Below are 13874 nucleotides of genomic sequence, written 5' to 3'. Positions count from 1 at the left end.
TACTGGCTTCCTTGGCTGGGGAATAAGGGTAAAAGTTCAAGCTGCTTGCTAGAACATTCTACTTCTTATTACAATAATAGTAGCCACTGTTTACTAAGAGCTTCCTATGTGTCAGACCCTGTGCTAAACACTGCATCTGAACGATCATTTAACCCTCACGACCACCAGGTAAGAACAGAAAAAACCAACATGGCAGGAACTGAGTTTCCTCAGCAATGATGGTCATTGCTAGACTAATCCTCACTTTAGTTAGAAACACTTCAATTTACTAAAAAACCAAGGTTCCTGTCAATAGGTGAGGTCTGCTGAGACAACACAGGGGGTGAGGGCTGTACAGAAGAAGGAGCATGGAGATGGAGCCTTCTATCTCGATCTGGAACCGGCGTGGACCCCACAAATCGCCCCAGTCAGCCTGGCCTGGCTGCGCTTGAGCTTGGCTCTCAGAACAAGCCGCGTATGGAGAGTTATATGGCAGTTGGATATTTCTGCTAAATCTGTTTCTAAGTCTCCCTCCCTCAGTGTTTTCTACCCTGGCCAGAGCTTCCCTACCTGGGAGGATGGAGACAAGTGTGGAAGCAAAGTGTTCCCCCTCCCAGGACTGTTTCTATAGCCACTGGATGCCCCCTCACTGTCAGAAGCACCCTTGCAGACCCCCGGCAAAATGATGCTTTGGTGTTTGCTGCGGATTCTGCCAGCTCATCTTCACAGGCCCCTGGGGTCTCATCCATCATATGGAGATAATTAGCCTGTTGTTTTTGAAATCAATCAACCAGCCTCACAATCACTTTCTCAAAAATGTTCAGGTGATTAAATGACCGATGATGACAACAGGAAAAAGGGCAGAGAGAAAACAGATGATGTGGCTGATGTGTTAGGGAGGGATGGCCTTGAGATGAAGATGGAACAGAAATGGGACAGCAAAGGGCTCAGGGGACTGAGGTCTCTGTCTTCACTTTGCTGGGAAAGTAATCGAACTGCTTTTATTTTAGTTTCTGTGCTTATTCAGTATGCAGAATAAAGTGATTATGACGCAAGCTGCTGGCCCTGCGTCCTCAATCTCTATGCCTCGCCGTCCTCTCCCTCCACCCCTGCAGCTCCCTCCCAGCTGGCGCTGCACAGTATTTTGAAAGAGCAGGGGCCCTGGCCGTGGAGCTGGATTCCAGACTTGCTCTCTTTCTTCCTTACTGCAAGAACGTTGTCCACATTATTTTGCTTCTCTCAGACTTAGCTGCCTGGTATGCAAAATGGGAACCTGGCTGTCCCTGTGTCTGCCTGTTTGCTGTGAGGATAAAATCAGATGAGGGAATATGAAGCATCTAGCACAGTACCTGGTACAAAGCAGGTGCCCAGTAAACGTTAGGTTTCCTCTCCCCTGACAACCAAGCTTTCTTCTGCATCACTAAAACACAGGCTACCAAAGGGCAGGCCTGACCTTGGCTTGTTCAATAGATGCAGGATACCTGTTATACAACTATTGCTGAGGGGCGCTGGCCTGGGAGCCCGTGCATCCTCAGGATGAGTTCTGATCCCTGCTTCGCCATCCGTGAGGGGGAATCTCCTCATGCCTCAGAGTCTCCATTTCCTCCTCTCCACACTAGGATGAATGTTGCCTGTTTTGTCTGCCATGCAGGGATATCCAGGTGAAAGAGACAGGGGTGAAAAACCTTCTTGCAACTTTTAAGGAGCTAAATAAAAGTAAGGCTCTACCCCTCCCCTTTATATCTGCTAATGCAATTGCCACCTTGTAAGGATCCATAAAGACCATCTATAATACCCTCCTCTTCCTCACATTTCTAATTGGTTGCCTACCTTTATAATGTGTCTGACCCCTAGACTTCATGTTTTGCTGTTACACCCGTATTTGTTTTTTATTGCTGCTGTGACAAATCGCCACAAGCTTAGTGACAAAAAAATAAAACAAAACAAAAAATCCCCACAAATTACTGTCTTATGGTTCCATAGATCAGAAGTCTGACCCATTTCTGCGCTCACCAAGTCTAGTTGTCAGGGGAGAGAAAAATCTCACGTTTATTGAGGACCTATTTTGTGCCAGGTAGGGTGATAGATGCTTCTGGAGGAATAACTCAGTGACTACACATTTATAGTCAAGGAAACTCTGCTTAAACTGTAGTGTGTGAGAAATACAGGCCTAGAACCAACAGGCAAAAGATTTTCTAAGGAATTTGCTGGATGGGATATGAAATCAAAGTGTGACCGAGAATGGTGGGCTGGGCTGCTACTACAAGATTTTAGCTTCATTATCATATAATCTTGTGATGAGATTGTAACAGCTTTCATCCTCAGTAGGGCTTGAGTTAGTTTAAGCAAATCCCTGCAACACGGAGCCAGCTAGCAGGATTCTCAGGAGGATACTGTGGCTTCCTGTTTCCTAGGAAAGTTGAGGCTTCCCCACAGGTCATCTGGTCAACACCAATTGCTCATAAAGAATGAACACTTTCAAGAATGCAACACCTTGAAATTGAAAACTCTTTGGCTTGGATGACTTTTCTGATGTAAAAATTTTGACTTCTGTTGGGTTCAGATTTCCTACATACAACAATAAGTCAAGTAGTGAGTTGCCTCACAGACATAGTAAGTACGATAAAAAGATGATGGTTTTAAAAAACCATTTTGTATGTAATATTTACACTGGGGGCTCCTGGTATATATGCTGATAAATTCTTTGGCAAGTTTCATGAAACAATGGAAAAAATGTGGAATCAGTCAGGTGACCTGAATCAAATCGCAGCTTTACTCGTCTTGATTACCTTGGTCTGGTGACATTCAGTCACTTAAAAATTTTTCTGGAACCCGGTAAGTGTGGAAACAATAAATGAAAGTATCCCTTAATTCTTCTGAGTCCTATTTCCTTCAACTACACAATGGAAGAGTAAAAAAAGCAGTCAACTAATACAGCTATTGCTCAGTGTCTGTGCAGGATTCGTTCCAGAACGCCCATCCTTAGATGCCCAACTCCCTTTTATAAAATGGCATAGTATTTGCATATAACCTATGCCATCCTCCTGTATTCTTTAAATCATCTCTTGATTATTTATTATATCTAATACAATGTATATGTTATGCAAATAGTTATTGAACTGTATTGTTTAGGGAATGGAACAATGACAAGAAAAAAGTCTGTACATGTTCAGTTACAGGCAACATCTTACGTCAAATTGCATAGTATGTGTCAGCAATACTGTAACTTGAAAAAAAATATTTTTGACCCACAGTTGGTTGAAACCACAGAAGTGGAACCCAAAGATACAGAGGGCTGACTGTTTATAAGAAGTATTTAGTAAATTGTTAATTCACTATAGCATGTTATTTTCTATATTTTTAATATTTCATTACATGCAAAGGTAAGAGAAATCAGATAAGCAATAACATGGAAAAAGTCGCCAATATTTTCAGGGATTTTTGACCCCTTTTTTGCAACTGGCTATCTATTCAGAAACACTGTCTCCATTTGATCAAGTTAAAAACAATTTTGGGGGTGTGGCAGTTAAACCATTCCTAAGATTTTTCTCTTACGATGCTGGCCTGAGTCTCTGGAACATGTGGCAGGGAACCCATATGCTGACAACCACACATGCCTGACCACCTTCTGTTTCTAATTCTGGGACTCCAGGAGAGAAGACTTACAACACAAAGCTTGAACCTCTCATAACTTTGCTGGTGGAAGGGAAGCAGCATGGGATGAAGACATGGCATCTCACCCAGGGTTGGCCTCTCAGACTTGCATGTTCTAGCAGAAGAGACAGAATGTGGTCATTCTGCCTGAGGCCTGTGGCAGCAGTGCGAAAGCCTGCAATGCTTGGAGCCTGGGCACCATTTTAAAGTTAGGGAGACTTCACAGAGCCAGGTGATTTCATCTGACTGACTCCATTTACCTCACATGAAATGGTCACCCTGGAGGACACCTAGTCGTGACATATTCTATTAGAAACATCCACTTTCAAAATAGACTCTCAGCAGGTAATACGGGTCAGCTCGGTCTATTTCTAGTTCTGCTTTGGCAGGAATCACAAAGGGAATCGGAATTCACTTTTTTGTGCCTTTAGAATCCTGGTGGCACATCCTCACCAAATACCCACCCTACTCTTTCCATGGTGACCGATGGGACTGATCAAAAGTCACTAGTGCAGCTGCTGCCAAGTACCCTACACCCCTTTTCCAGAGGCTTCAACACTTTTGTTGATAAATGGTGAGGATGCGTTCTCTTCAGAGAGACTCTGACAAAGATAGAAGGTCAATATAAAGGGCAATAAGATGTATGAACCCCAGGGTAGTGTTTTCAGACAAACCAATCATATCTTGACAGTCTATTGCTCTAGTCTATGATTTGAAAGCATATTCTAAGATGGATAGGAACAGGGAACAAGATAAAAGGCGACTATATTAAACCTGGGAACTTCCTTCTTCTTTAGACAAATGAAATATTTGCAGACTCTGATACCATAAAGCAGAGTGATTATATATAATATATATATATGCAGACAATCTTCCTCTTGAAATGTTAATGGTTTATAGACAATAAACTGCCCTGTAGAAGAAATTATGATCTTGTTTCCACATGTCAAATTGTAGGAGTCACCTATACTGTAAGGATTACAGAAATGAATTTGAACAAGGTTTGGCATTGTTGCAAAAGGTCAAAGTCTTCCAGGATGCTACATTTTGAAAATCGCAGCCAAAAAACCAAAAACAACCACCTTCAACCCTCACATCCTGTTTCCTTTACTTCCCTTTTATGATTTTATTTCCACAGGAGACAACTGTCAATGTTCAGGAACCACAAGCAAAACTGTCAGAAGCAACAATGGTTAGGAGAGGAAGATTATGGGAACATAAAAGAAAAAAGAACAGAAATCTGTTTCTGGGCATTTTAAACTAGTTTTCAGAAGACTCTGAAAGCAAATTCCTTAAATCAGAAGAAAAGCATAGCCCCAAATATACAGGAAATATCACCAATTATAACAGAATGCCCGGATGCATCCTTCAAGCTAAGCAGGCCATCTCTATTTGATGGCGTTTGTTAGAAAGCCAATTTCCTTAGTCAAGTCTTAGAAGAGCAGCCTGTTGGGGGAGTATTACGATTGAAAGGCACTGGCACTTACTAGGGCATCTCTCTTCCTCCTCTGTTGGCTTCTCCTTCTCTGGCTTGGGAGGGCCTTTGATTTTATACACCAAGGCACAGAGTTTTCCAGTCCAGGAAGTGTCCTCTTCCTCCTCTTCCTCTTCCTCCAGGGGAACCCCTAGCAAATCACAGAACAGAGTGAAAATCTCAAATAGTATATGAAACCATCGTATGATTGAAAGAACCTGAAAACTCTGCTTCCCACTCTTCTGGAACTTTAAGTATTTACCTATATGATGTCTTTTGGCAAATTTTTTAAAAACATGGTTTCTAGTATACAAGAACATCAAGCAATTTCAATCCCAAGACTTAACTCTTTCTAATCTATACCCCCAAAGGGCTCTGGAGTCTCTAGAAAGAGTTAACATTCAGTTATTTCAAATGAAAATACCATCTATTATCCAATATATTACTCCATCCACTGAGGTACAAGTAGCACAAATGCTAAGAGCCACTTAACCCCAGCAGACATGGATCAGAGTAGGGACTGCTGGCTCAGAGTCCTTAAGGGCAGGAGTTACAATACCATGTCACTGCAGAAGCTGCAAAGCAGAAAGAATCCGAATTTTGGCTCAGCTGGGCGTAGAGTCCCAACTACCTAATGTTAAGTAAATTGGGTGAAGTCTATGTAAGGATCAGTTATTTGCTTTCCTTCTTCATAGAACCTGTTCCTTCTCATACCTCAGCAAAGTCTCTTCTGGGTGGAAAGAATTTCAGTCACGAATTATGCCAGGATTATTTCCTATATCTGCTCTGATCTAAGTGGTTTGGATAGAATCATTTCTTGAATAATTAGTCTTCTAATTTTAAAATAGAAAAATAATGTCCCAGTCCAGGCCCCACTTCCCTCACTAGTTTCTAATGAAGGAATCAGGAACAGGCTTGTCTTGGATAAAGCTGCATCCCGGAAGCATACCACAGTGAGTAAGAAGGTCCTCATGGAAGTCATACAGCTCTTCTCGGATCGCGTCTGGGCAGGGGCAGTATCATTCAAGTGAATCTTTTAAAAGCCAAGCTATGTGGTCCATTTTTAAGCCAATATAAATATGTATGTTCTACAAAATAGGTTAGGAAAGTAATTGGACCAAGTTGTGCCATGAATATAAAAAGGTGGTAGTCACATCGGCAACAATTTATGAACAGGCTGCTTGTATTATGAAATGTAGATAAGATCCAAAGATCTGGTTTCAGAGACAGGAAATGAATTTCTTCACTGAAAGATCTCTCTTCTCTTTTGAACACCCAGGGAGCTGTGGCCAAGCAGCCTGCAGGATATACGCGAGCAGCTGAACAGTGGGACAAATGGAAACTCTTATTCTACAAGATTCCCCTCTCTCATTTGCAAGTTTCTCACCAGCATTTTGAGTTTCTTTAAAGCAGCCTTCTCATCTGGGCAAGGCTGACAACAAGATGGGGTATTGCAAAGAACAAAGACAACACCTTACAGAAAGGGATTCACTTATTCAGTCCCACTCATGGGACAGGGGGCCTTCATGGGGCTGGGGGGCTTTGTGAGGGCCTCAGTCACTGGGCAAGGAAGTTTAGGCCCTTAAATGAGTAAGACTGTGCACCTACTCTTATACGCTGGGAAACGGTGACCATATTTTGTTGATCTGAAAGAGAGTAGTGACTTCTGGAAGGATTGGACAGAAATTTTTCTAACTGGTGGATCCTTGCTGGGGTACAAGTTGGGTCCTGACAGTGATCTGGTCTTTGACTTCGTGATAGGGACATAGGTGTGAGCGAGTGAGGGGAAGGAGGAAACCCTGCCCCATGTGAAGTTTTGTTTGGAAGGATATGTTCCTATTCAAAAAGTAATTGGCAGGCGCTCCTCAGATGTCAGTAGCATAGGACTAGGCTTGACTCCTGGTGTTTTGCTCGGTGTTTCATCTCCTACAGCTCTCGGGGCTGCTCCACGCACATGAAACTCTCACGTGCCCTCTTCCGTAGGGTTCAAGTTCTCCCATAGGAATGGGATGGAGACTCAGAAAGGGGTTCTCACCTGCTCCTGTGGGGGTGAGCGGAACTCCTTGGTCTTCCGGGCAGTTAGAGCGGCAGACATGTTCAGGGCCTGCATGAGCTCATTGTAGCGGAACTTCTGATTTGCCTGGAGCTTCGAGACATAAATGTCGCCAAATGCCACAATGGCCTCCACTCGGTGCTGCAGCTCACAGTCACAGAAGTAGCTGAGGAGCTCACACATCTGGAACAAAAGTGCACATAAATGCTAATATAATCATACTTTATGTGAACTGGTGAATCACCTAGCATCCCCATTTTACAGATGGTAACACTGAGACTTAGGCGATTTAAGCAACTTGTTCGGTGTCACATGGAGGATATAGAGCTATTACTTGAATCCAAGCTGGCCTGAATCCAGAGACCAGCTCTTCACTACTAGGGCCAGGAGGACAACAGGGAAATAAGCTCACTGAAGACAGAGTAAATCTGCCTGCAGAGAGAGAGAGAACAGCATTTCTCAGAGAGTGTCCTCCCAGGGCTCTAAGCTCAGTACAGAAACCATCACCGAATTGCACTGTGAGCACTGCTCCTTCCTGACATCTTCCAGCTTCCACTGTTTCTGTTTATCAGCACTGTTCTTCTGTGATTAGATCTTTAGGATTGTCATTACTAATCTTATCACTATTAGACTACTAATAAGAAAAACAATAGCCATGACTTATTGAGCAGTAGGTGCCAGACATTCTGCCAGGCACTTGCCATACTTTATCTCCTTTAATCCTCACTGCATTCCTGATATTTTTATTAAAGTTCTATTAACCCACCTCCACTTAACCCTCATGGGATACAGACTCTCTCTAGTCAGTCTGGGCGATGGAGGACTCTCACCTAGCTGCACAGGCTCTGCACACCTCTGCTCCCGCCAGGTGAACGAGGACGCAGAGCATATGCATCATACTTGTGATTATAATTACAACATTTAACTTAAAATTATATGAGCCTTGCTGGGCTTATCATGGTGATCACTTCTTTAGGTACATGACTGTGGAATAACTATGGTGCACACCTGAAACTAAAATAATATTGTATGTTACCTATATTTTAATAAAATTATTAAAAATGAATAAATTTCCAAAGAGAAAAAAACAATTATATGAGCCAATGAAATAGGAAAACTAAGTTGAATGAATAGGGGACATCTGTGAAAGGCAAGTTTAAAAAAAAAATGCTAAAAATTGGGTGTGAGGCAATAAATTGTGGGAAATCATAAAAATCTAGAAGCATTCTGCACTCAGCTTTCCAATTACCTCTAAATGTGCAATCTACTTTAAAGATCCCCAAATGGCAATTGTAGATGGTGCATGACAGGTGTCATCTATGTGCAAGAGAAGGCTATGTGCCAGGCAGAGACTCACATTAGCCCTATATTAGAATAGCACATATGTATTTTAATACAAGGTTTAAGGTATATATGTAAAATTTGTTATGCTACTCTTCTATATTCAATGTTTTGATTAACTGACCACCTACCAATCCAATCACATTGGATAAGAGAGCTTCAACTGCAGATTATTGTAGTACATTTTATAAAACATTTTCATACTACATTTTATAAAAATGCATTTTAATCTTGTGGTTTACTATAGTGTCATTTACATCTCACAAATCATAAAGCTAAGGTTCTCATGGCTGTTGACTGGGCAAGTTTATATTGGTAGGTAAGGGGCAGAGGAGAGAAACTGAAATCCAGAGATGCCTGAGCCAGGCTCACTCTGTGAGGCAGACTGTTCTACTCTACTCATTTTCACTTCTCTTTTCTCAGTGCCCAGAAGACTAAAGTTATTGTCTTCAGTGCGTCCCTGACGCTAGCTTACATCTGCTAAGAGTGTGTTTTAGGAAGCGTTGAGGTTTCCTAGGTGATGCCCAGGGGGCAGCTCTCCATGAGCCTGACCTTTTCCTTAGCTCAAATGGCAGTTTCTTTGAATGCTAGTGGAACATCAGCTTGGTGATCAGAGCAGGTAATAAATGAGAGCGGGTGATGAGTGTGGTCACTCGATGAGCCAGTGCCTTTGATGTACTCCACGGCCAAAGGCTCCTTGCCCTCTCTAGACAGGATCTCACAAATGAACCCTTTAGTCCCAAAGGGTAAAAGATAAGACCAGGGCAAATCCATCGCTGGTACCCGAAAAACAATTCTAAAGCACAGGCCTCACTGATGAGGGTTGGCATCTTTGTTTTGCCTTGGGGAGACTTAGGGAGTACATTCCGTATCAGAAATGAGCATGACCGATGGGTACGCTGAGCATCTCTGCTACCCTCCAGGTTCAGGCCAGTGTCCGCAGTCCCAGCCTCATCACTGGCTGTACTGTCTCCCTCCTCAGCTCTTTCCAAGGTCCCCAAGTTACCTGCAGCTTGACAGGCTCCGGTAATCGGGTCTGTAACAAGCCTTTGACTGGAGCCTCCTTGCTGGCTTTTTCCCCAGCCTCCACTGCCTTCTCCTCTATCTGAGTCACTTCCTCCTTCTCTGCTCCCTCTTCGGTCTCCCCACTGTGCTCTCCAAACACAGAGGGGTCGATCAGGAGGAGGATCTGCCGAACGTCATCATCATCAAACACCCCCATGACCAGCAGGGTTCCAATGAGCTTCAGCACAGGCACAAACTGGAACTCCACAGACCCCCCAACAGGGTCCCGGATGTGAGCCCCACTGCACTGCACAGCCTCTCTCAGCATGCTCAGTGCCTTCATCTTGAGACTCTCCAAGGGGATCTCGGGGCTCTGCTTCTGGTGCTCCTCACTGGTCCTGACAACGCAAGGGGTGGAGAACCTGAACCCTGGCTTGAGGCATGTTCTCAGGCCGACAGCAGGCAGCCCATGCCTCTTGGACTTGTCTGGGTACAGGCGGATTTTCCTGGTGGTGCTGGTAATGGGGATGATATATTCATTCTTCATCATCCGCTTTCTCTCCTTAGCGTTGGCCAGATGGATGCTGATGAGCAGGTCATAGAAACCAGACCGAAGCAGGCCGGGGAGGTACTTGTTATCAATGGCATAGAAGAGCTGGGAGAGGTCCACATGGCTGCACAGGGCATAGGCTACTCGGCTGTTCCCCAGGGCACACACAGCGCTGTAGAGTCTCAGCGTGTGGTAGTGGAACTGCAGGAGGTCCTCCTGCTCACAGAGCTCCAGGATATCCACACACCTGACAATGAATGACACAAGCAATCAACCACTCCACAGGGAGAAAAGTGTGCCAGAATTCAGCAGAGTTTTGCTCTATGAATCCCCAGGGATTTCACCCAACACCATGAAGAAAGACAGGGTTTAGAAGGATGGAGGCGTCTCTGCCCCACTCTCCCTTATAGGTCATTATTCCTCTCCCAGTTCTGGTCCACGTCCCAGTTCCTGATAACCCACCATGTTTAACTTGAAGGGTCTCAAAAGTTTGTAAGACTTAAAAAAGATCCTAGCTTACTAAACATTAAAGTCTTCCTTATTAGGGAAAAACCCCAAATCTCAACACTGAAAAACTTTAAGGTATATGACAGAGGTGACTTGGTCCTTTCACTTGTAGGCTCAAGGGGACCCCCTGTTTCCTGACAGAAGAGGCCCTCAGAAGATGGAGATGAAGCCCTCCATCACTCTACCTTTTACATCACCTGTACAACCTCCAATCTCCCATCATTCATGGGGCTTCCCTTCCCCTGAAAACAAACACACTGCACTCTTGTCCAGAGAGGGAACACAATCAATTCACTTTCTCCTCCCTGACTTTAGAGGTCTGTTTGCCTGTGTGTTGTTCCCTCGTTTGTGGGGGCCTAGGGTGTGGGATCTGATCTTTACTTAGATTTTCCACTTTGTCTTGCTCCTCCCCCTGGATCTGGAGACCCTTTGCAATTAGCTTCCATGGCTCTCCTATTGCTGTCCAGGACCCAATAGAATATCTAAAAGGGAACTATGCGGGGATCAAATACCTCTACCCTCTATTACTTTATTTTTTTAGTCCAAGAGCTCAAGGGGTAATATCCATAAAAATAGAACTTACTTCATACTACACACAGAAACTGTGCTAGATTTTTACCTACACAACCTCATTTTTCCCCCCGCTCCCAGCAATCCTTGGGGTGGGCATTTATCCCACTGTATCCATGAGGAGACTGAGGCGTGGAGTGCGTGAAGTTAACTTACCCAAAGCCAAGTAGCCAGAAAATGACATAGTCAGGGTTGAACCCAGGCCATGATCCAGAGGGCTTCTTAATGAGGGGAGGCCAGGAGCCTGATTCTTTGTTCTCTAAGCAAGCGAGATATGCCCCATTCGTCCCCTTCTTGCCATCAATAAACATATATTTTAAGTCACAGTAGGGTTTTTAATTAAAGGCATGGCAGTGTTCCTGAATGCAGGCACATGGAGCTACAGTGAAGGCCCTGAGGCAGGCAAATCCCCTTGAATATCCTGCTGTTTCTGAGTAAATACCGGAAGTGGGGAAGGGAAAGGAGACACATTGAGGCTTTGGGGAAATCGACAGTCATCCTGGGACTCAGCAGGGCCCTTGGCCAGTGAGGATGGTGTTCCTTCCCTTCTGGGCTTGCTGGACCCTGCCTCACTGCCTCCCGGGCCTGCCCCGTCCTCTGCGGGCCCCTCCACTACCTGTTCTCCTCGGGGATGTGGAGTGCCATCATCTGCAGGGGCTCCAGGCACTGCACCACCCAGCCGTGGCGCTCGCTCACACGCTCGGTCTCCACCTTCAGGAAGCTGCTGGGCATGCGGCTCCAGAGCACGGGCTGGATGGTTTGGACGTCCAGCCGCGGGGGACACTGTGGGACTGGGTTCTTTTCCTCACTCTTAAATATGGCCGCCGACAGGGGCATTGCATTCTGGGGCAAGGCAGAGAGGCATTCGAGAGGAGAGCACACATGCAAGACATTCTGTGGCTGGATAATGTGCCTGGCCCATGATGATCAACAGGATTAGTGTAAATTCAAGAGAGACAAATGTATCCAGGGACCTGCAAGGACTTTACCAGCATTAATTAAGACCTTTTCTAACAGTTTATATGAGCTTTAACGAATTATTTCAGTACCCAACAGGAGTAGAAGGGGAAAATGAGAACCTATGTTCTGTCATATGAATTTCACAGTCAAGTGTAGGAGTCTGGGGGTGGGGGTGGGGGTGGGATGAGAAGTGAGGGAGTGACAGATTCCCCTGTTTTCTGAGTCCTGAGATTTCCCCCCTAATGGTCAGTATGTCTTCTCTTATCATAGCCATTAGATGAGGGGACAGATAAATACCTTCAGCTTCCCAAGTTCAAACTGAAACAAAGACGTGCTCGTAGGCTGCAGGAAGACTGCCGGAAACACTTTTGTATTGGGTTCTACCTGGAAACCAAAACAAATTGAGAGGTTTGCCCCAAATTATAAAATCACAGGTGGCTACGTCATTGGGTGTTTTAATGAATGCTCTCACTCTAACTTAAGCTGCAAGAGGACAGTTCACTGGCTGGTCATTCTCCCCTGCTCAGAAATTCTCAGACACCTGGTCCCTACTGGCAGGTATTGTCACTGCTCCTCATGTCCCACACTCTCTCCCTCTCCCTGCTTGGGGCTGCACCATTTCACAGCATTTCATTCTCTCGTTCATGGAACTGAAGCCAACAGCTTTCTCCAGTGCTCAGGAGGACAGTCACAGATGGGAGCCACTAACTTGCCAGCAAAGGCAATGCCTGGGCACGGAACAATGAGATGTACTGGCTCTTCAGAGAGCAGGAGACACCTGCCCAGAGGAGGTGATATTAATAATTAAAGATGGGGTGGTGACTTCAGTATTATTTCTGAAGGTGAATAGACATTGGTCAGGCAAGCACAGGAGGCCTTTTATAGCAGGGCTTCTCAGCCCTGGGACTATGGATGCTTTGGGCTGGGTCTTTCCTATGTGGGCTGTCCATTGCAAGATATTTTCAGCATCCCTGGCCTCTACCTACTAGATGTCATGAGTGCTATCCACCCCCACTCCAGTCATGATAATCAAAAATTTCTTCAGAGATTGCCCAAGTCCCTGGAAGAAGAAATCATCCGCACACTTAAGACTTGCTGCTGTGCAGGCAGGGGCCTTGAGGTGCTTCCCTAGAATAACAGGAAGAGGCTGCCTCCAGAGCCTGTCTCCTCTCTCAAACCTCTCCTTTCATTTGGTTCCTCTGGACTTGTCTCCACCCCCTTCTCTCTCTTTATGATTCTAGCTCTTACAGTAAATGGTGTGGATTCACTGACGGTCTTTTAGCTGCCACTTAGATGAGGCATGTGGATTTATTTATTTATGACATTGGGGCTCCATTTATCATTTGCTAACTTTGATGGCGGGCTGTTGATCAGACTTGGAGGGCCATGGAGGAAGGAATTCAGTTAATTCCACCAACTGACGTACTCTGCCTTTAAGCAAATTCAGACATTAGGAAATTCTTGCAACTCTCCCGACTCACCAAATTAGGGGATATTGGGTGTTGTGGACCTACCCTAAGGTGCCCCACCTCCTCCGTGAGTCACCCCGTCATCTAATCTCCTCCCCTAGAGCCTGTCTTGTTTCTAGCAAACATAATACGGCAAAAGTGAAAGGACTGTCATTCCCTTGATTAGGTCACATTATATCAGACTCCATCTCAGCAGACTGGAAAGAAAGATTCTCCCGTTGGCCGTGGAGAAGTAAACTCCATGTTGTGAGAGGAACATGTGAGAAGGAATGCCAGGGAATCTCACGAGGCTGCAGCCAGAAAGACATGGAG

At 44.9% G+C, this 13874-nt stretch overlaps 1 protein-coding gene across 1 annotated transcript in view; it reads right to left on the bottom strand.

Annotated features, from left to right (window-relative positions):
• Window positions 1-13874, bottom strand: part of RYR3 (ryanodine receptor 3) — a 477803-nt gene that overhangs the window by 149442 nt on the left and 314487 nt on the right. The window contains 6 exon segments of the mRNA XM_074327936.1: window positions 5121-5258; window positions 6057-6154; window positions 7138-7343; window positions 9508-10303; window positions 11750-11976; window positions 12391-12477. Coding sequence (XP_074184037.1) covers window positions 5121-5258; window positions 6057-6154; window positions 7138-7343; window positions 9508-10303; window positions 11750-11976; window positions 12391-12477 — 1552 coding nt within the window.

This window comes from Rhinolophus sinicus, linkage group LG03, assembly GCF_036562045.2.
Source record: "Rhinolophus sinicus isolate RSC01 linkage group LG03, ASM3656204v1, whole genome shotgun sequence".
NCBI lineage: Eukaryota > Metazoa > Chordata > Mammalia > Chiroptera > Rhinolophidae > Rhinolophus > Rhinolophus sinicus.
This window is presented reverse-complemented; position numbering and strand designations above follow the sequence as displayed.